This window comes from Malurus melanocephalus, unplaced genomic scaffold, assembly GCF_030028575.1.
Source record: "Malurus melanocephalus ecotype Western Australia unplaced genomic scaffold, MMel_1.1 scaffold_368, whole genome shotgun sequence".
NCBI lineage: Eukaryota > Metazoa > Chordata > Aves > Passeriformes > Maluridae > Malurus > Malurus melanocephalus.
In genome coordinates, this window is record NW_026623600.1 from 73,884 (window position 1) to 80,362 (window position 6,479).

Below are 6,479 nucleotides of genomic sequence, written 5' to 3' on the forward strand. Positions count from 1 at the left end.
AAAGGTTTGTTCTGGGCTGCAATTCTCTCCTTTTCCGATTTTCGGAGGTAAGGAGCCGCCTCCCCAAAAACAGCCATCTCAGCATCTCCAGAGGCCATGTCTGCACTTTACTGACTATATGTCAGCAGACAACTCTGAGGAGAAACAATATGGTACTGATTATTTTATATCCTGTGCCTTGGTGTCTCTCCATACCCTGGGTATTTTAACATGAGATAACCAGAAACTTAATTTAATGTCAACTGAGAAAATAAGAGGCTATCATGGATGTAGTTTAGGTCTTCAAACATTCATTAATGTCCTTYTCAGAACTGTGGATTTGGTGCTTTTGGATTTTGGTGCCTGTAAGACAAGAGTGAATTTGTTGAACAAGTTCACACTGTTAGGAATGGAAATAAAAGGATTTGTTAAAACCATGAACAATGAAATAAAACTACTGAAAAACTGTAGTGTAGGTGACCCACAGTCTTGGAAAAMAATCTGTGGGACATTTGCTTATTAAATGGCAGTGAAAGGTAGTGGGTAATTAATGAACTTTGCTAATGAAGTTGTCAGCTGAAAAAAAAGAAGTGCAGGCTTTGTGACCTTTTAATATTCTGCCACAATTTAATTTGCTCTATTGCATTTGTCACTGTTCACTACAATGTCTAGATAACTCCAACCCCAAAGTTCTGATTTAGATGAAATAAAAGTCAAGCACTGAAATTGGAATTTCCAAGGCTGTATAAGGTCCCAAATAAATACTTACTGAAAAAATCTAGGAACACATGAATTCTCAGAAGTTGAAGATAAAAAAAATATTTCTTCAAATGGTTTACTAAACAGGTRAGCACTAAATTTAGCCAACTGCACTTGAAAATTTTCTAGCTACATCAGTAAAATTTATTCCCTCTTTATTCATTGGGTAATACATTTTTTTTTGTCTCGAGTAAGAAAATGTGTATCTAAGAAAGTTGAGAATTCTGGCACTTTACAAAGATGGTTAGAAGGTCTGTATGTTCATATAAATTAATAATTAATATATTCTTAGGTAGAATATTGGATTTTGCCTTTTTTCCTGCTATGCTCATATGGTCATGTTCTCCTCCAGCCATAGCAAAGATGGGAAGACAGCACACCTTGATTTACATAAGGTCAGTTAAGCAGAAGTGAAGAATGCCCCATGGGGATTTTCTGCCCTGTCATCTGTGGGCAAAGGCTTCAAATGCAGCACCTCCATCACTTTCTACTGCAATCCCACCAGTTTTGCACATAGGTGAACTAGTGAGCCTTCCTGACACCCCACCCAAAAGGATCTGTCCCTGTCCCCTAAGAATTAGTAAATCAGGTTCTTACCTCTCGTGACACCAGATGTGTGGCTTGTGGGCTGGCAGCTGATCAGTACTGTAAAACAGAAATTGCAGTTCCAGAATTGCTGCTGCACAGAAACCAAGAGCGAAAACATGCAGGTGCCTTGGAAACAGATTTATAATGGAGTCCCCTCCTGGACATGAGCACCAGAGGCAGCAGGAATGTTGTGGCACRTTAGGCTGCCATCCCCTTCCTGCCAGTCTGCAGACCCCATACTCTTACCTTGAAGCTTTCTGTGGAGCCAGGGCAGACGTGTTGCAGGGACGTTTTATACCATCTCATCTGCAGATGCTACAGATGCCTACTCTTTCTTCGGTCAAAAATATTTTGGCAAACACTCTTTGGTGAAGCATTGTCTGGCAAACTGAACTAAGGGCATAATTGTCATTTGACATGACTAGATATAATTAGAAAATTTTGATGTCTTAGTGGCTATATGAATACATCTCCTATAAATAATGTGACAAGGGTGTTAAGGAGAGAATCTGGACTAGTCAAAGCACTTAAAGAACTTGGATTCAGGATTTATGGATTCTATTGCTGCCTTTCCCACCGACTCACAGCACGACCTGGGATGGATTGCTTGGTATGTCAATGCTGCAGCTATCTCAGCAGYACAATAGATAAAAGAGGATGTTAAAAGATAAATTAGCATTATTAAAARCTTTTGGCAGTTTTGTTGGTTGAACCCTGAAGCAGAAGTGCAGATGTATAAGAGGTGAGGAGGGTGACAAGCACAGCAGGGTGGTCAGCAAAACACTGCAGCAGRGAGAGGCTGGGTTTTACCTGGGTTTTTAAACTGATGCCTCTGACAGATGTGAGGCAGCTTTGGGGTTATCAGGAAGAGTGTGCACTSTCTCTCACACACACACAGAGGCATGAGTATGTGTGCCTTTTCATACACACTTCAAATTGCAARTAAGTGGGAGATTTTCTAAAAACTGTTTTTGTGACCCTTGTGAGGGGTTATACCTACTGAGACTTCTGATCTGCAGGATAGTGCCAGTGAGCAAGAGATGCTTGCTCACTTAACCTATCCCTATTATCCCCTTATTGCTTAACCTATCCTTAACCAATACCTGCAACCCTAGGAAGGATAACTCTGATTTGAAATGCTTTCCAGCTGAAACCAGCACATCTACCTACAAACGATAGAAAAATTCTCCATGCAGTCATACCTTTACAAATAATTGGACATATGCACAAACACATCATGTCAGCATCCAGTCCCAGATGCTCTCTACYTGATACATCCTCAGTCCAACACTTCCATTTCATCACAAATATCTTCCAGACTTAGACAGTCTAAAACACCACGGGTACACCGGAGCACTGTGGGTGGCAGACATGCCTGTACAGTGATGATGGATAGGGGGAAGGGGATTTGCTGGTAGTGCTGGAGAAAGACTGGTCTTGTTTTAGGAATGAGCCCAGTCATGTGAGCTGATTTAAATCCTGTCAGATTTAGACTGAGTACTTAACGCCTTCTTTGCCTCAGTCATCAACAGAAAGAGTGGTTATCCTCAGGGCAACYAGCCSCTGATGCTGTTAGTCAGGGATAGGGAGCAGAATGGACTCCCTGTGATCCGGAAGGAATTAGTGACCTGCTGAGCTTAGACACTCACAAGTCTATGGGGCCAGACAGGATTCACCTGAGGCCACTCAGCGAAAGGTCTGAAGAACTTGCCCAGCCCCTCTCCMYCATTTATCATCAATCCTGGCTAACCAAGTGTGAGAGACTGAAAATATCAATGTCTTGAGGCATTTTGGGACACACGTGTATGGGGGAAAGGCAGGTAAGGCCTTGCTTGCCCTGGCAAGGCAGTGCCCCTCCCCATGTCCCACCCCACCCAGAGCCATTATCCCAGCCTGGCTGARCTGCCAGTCATGGGCACACCAGAGGCAATCCTCCACACCGGCCCCTGGAGCCCCTAACCCAGGCCCTGAGTGGCCAAATGACCASAAGTCCCACCTGGGGAAAAAGCCCAGGAAGACCAAATGGTATTTAAAGCCAAACATCAGGCAATCTCATTATCTAGCTCCTACCTTACACATGGAAGTTCCATCTGAACATCTGAGCACTGGAACCCACCTATCTGTGTGCTTTTCTATTTCTTTTCTGTCTTCCTCTTTCTTCTTCTTCTAATTCCCTCTTCTTGGAATATCCTTGAGTAACACTGAATGACCTTAAGGTTTGTAAGTTAAATAAGCGAAGTTAATGCTGTGAGAAGTATTTTATGTTGATTGAATGTTGCACTAAACCTTTTGCCAAAGTTTCTTGGATTTTCCAAAGTTTGCCAGTAAAAGCTTTTGTGTTGGTTTGACTTCTTGAGAATATCTTGTTGGTATTTCTCCCATGCGTCCACCTGAGAGTATGTGAAGTATTGTAAGCCCTTTTTAAACTATTGTCAGGTAAATTGATGGGGCCCTTGCATCAAGCACATCCCAGACAACTGGAAGTTGGACAATGTGATGCCCATCCACAAATAGGGTTGGAAGGGGAAYTCAGGGAGCTACAGGCTTGTCATCCTGACATCGGTGCCAGAGAATGTTATGGAATAGATCAACTTAAGTGCTATCATGCAACACTTAGAGGGCAACTAAGGAGGATCAGGCCCAGCCAACACAGGTTTAGGAAAGGCAGGTACAACCTGATCTCCTTTATTGACCAGATGACCCATATAGGTATATGAGGGAAAGGCTGTGGATGTGTCTACCTGGACTTCAGCAAAGCCTTTGACACCATCTCCCACAGCATCCCTCAAAGAAAGCTGCAGCCCCCAGCTCTGATGGATGCACTCTTTGCTGAGTTAGAAACTGGCTGAGGGCCAGGTCAGAGAGTGGCAGGACCTGGAGTTAAATCTCACTGTCAGTCACTAATCGTGTCCCCAGGACTCTGTGTTGATCCCAGTCCTCTGTAATTTTTTACTAATCATCTGGGTAAGGGGATCAAGGGCACCGTCAGCAAGTTCACAGATGACACTGAGTTGAGTGGGAATGTTGATCTGCTGGAGAGCAGGAAGGTTCTGCTGAAGGATCTGGGCAGGCTCAATCCATGGGCTGAGGCCAATGGTGTGAGGTTCAACCAGGCCAAGTGCCAGGTCCTGCCCTTGGCTGACACCAACCTCCTGCAGCTCCAGGTTGGGGCAGGGTGGCTCAAAGCTGGAAAAGGCCCTGGGGGTGCTGGTGACAGAGGCTGGACATGAGCCCAGGTGGGCAGAGAGGCCAATTGCTCCTGGGCTGTACTAAAAATAGTGTGTCCATAGGACCAGGGATGTGACTGTCCCTCTGTGCTGGACAGTGGTGAGGCCACAAGTCTTGGCCTAACCAAGGATCTTGTGTCCAGCTCCATCSCCTCACAACAAGACAGACATTGAGGGGCTGGAGCAAGTCCAGGGAAGGGAATTGAGCTGGGGAAGGGGCTGGAACACAAGTCTGATGAGGAGCATATGAGAGAGCTGGGAAAGGGCTCAGCCTGGAGCAAAGGAGGCTCCGGGGGGACCTTGTRGCTCTGCACAASTCCYKRMMRGRRGGGRMMRSCSGGGGGGGTCGGGCTCTGCTCCAGGGAACAGGGACAGGAGGAGAGGGAACGGCCTCAGGCTGGGCCAGGGCAGGGCCAGGGGGGACAYCAGGAGGAATTTCTCCACTGAAGGAGTGRTTGAACATTTTAAGGGGCTGTGCAGGGAGGTGGTGGAGTCCCCATTCCTGGAGGTGTCCAAGCAATGAGTGGAYGTGGCACTCARTGCTCTGGTCTGGGTGACAAGGTGAGGTTCAGTCACAGGTTGGACTTGATGATCTTGGATGTCTTTTCCAACATAAAAGATTCCRTGAGTCTAYGATTCTGTAGCTGAGAGTGCTAGACTTAGATCGTGTGACTTTGTGCCTTTCCAGTGGCCAACAACAAAGCCATTCTACTCAGAGAGCTCTTGTGGGTTTTTGCTGCTGTGCTGTGCAGGATGTGGACTCAGTTGTGCAAGAGGCAGGAGTGAGGCACATGGCCAGGCAGCTCTGGGCAGGCAGCCCAGGGAAGGTCTGGTTTGCACAGGAAGCTGTCAGTGAGTTCAAGTGTCTCCAGGTATTGACACTCACCAGTGATTTGGGGATTGAATCCAGTGTCAGTAGGGCCCCATTGTTCAGTGGTAGAAACATAAAATCTCTTCTGAAAGTGGTCCAAGTCTCAGAAAAGGATTGTGAAKCAGGACATAGCRATRAAAAGTRTGCTTTAATTCAGATGGCTTTTGRATATCTCCAAGGATGGATATTTCACAACAGCTCTGGAAAGTTTGTGCCAGTGCTCAGTCAACCTTACAGGAAAAAATGCCTTTCCAGATTTTCACAGGGAACCTTCTGTGTGTCAAACTGTTCCCATTGCCTCTTGCCTTGTCACTGGGCTCCACTGAAAAGGGCTTGCTTCCATCCTCTGTGCACCTTCAGATATTTATGTCCATGGATGAGATGCATGCGATCATTCTCTTCTMCAGGCTGAACAGACTCAACTCTTCAAACCTTCCTTACAGGAGAGATGCTCCAGTCTCTAATTCATCTTGYTGGCCCTTTTCTTGACCGTCTCCAGTAGCTCTGTCTCTTACAGTGGTGAGCTCAGCACTGGACACCACTCCACGTGTTGCTTCAGTGCTGCCTTAAGGGCAAGGAGCACCTCCTTCTATCAGCTGCAAAACTCCTCCTCATGCAGACACCACTCACCTTTTTCACAGAAAGGACACATTGTTGGCTCATGTTCAACTGTGTGTTCCGCAGAACCTCCAAGTTCTTTTTTTTGCAAAGCTGCTTTTCATCTGGTCAGTGCCCAGCATATATTGGTGCCTGGGGTTGTTCCTCTCCAGGTTCAGGGCTTTGCACTTGTTTTAAATTATTAGATCCCAGATTGACCTCAGGGTTTTGCTTCACCAGTACTCAGCTGCATACTGTCCTTAACAGAGAAAACACTTAATATTAAATGGGCCTCAGCAATTGTACAATCACAGAGACTCAAATCTTACTGCCATGTTTATCTGTATTGCTGATTAAATCATGTGTGGGTTTCCAGCTAAAGACTCTTTGTGACATTGAAGCAAAGCAATTCAGGTGTACAGGTGCCTCTACATTCCCTCAGAACACTCCATGCTTTG

The 6,479-nt window shown here is 45.6% G+C and overlaps 1 protein-coding gene across 1 annotated transcript in view; it reads right to left on the minus strand.

Annotated features, from left to right (window-relative positions):
- LOC130580866 (myosin-7-like) overlaps positions 1-6,087 on the minus strand; it is a 39,198-nt gene extending 33,111 nt beyond the window's left edge. Inside the window, exon 1 of the mRNA XM_057378621.1 lies at positions 6,055-6,087. Within this exon, the coding sequence (XP_057234604.1) occupies positions 6,055-6,087 (33 nt within the window). The remainder of the gene's footprint in view (positions 1-6,054) is intronic.
- Between the last annotated feature and the right edge of the window lie 392 nt (positions 6,088-6,479).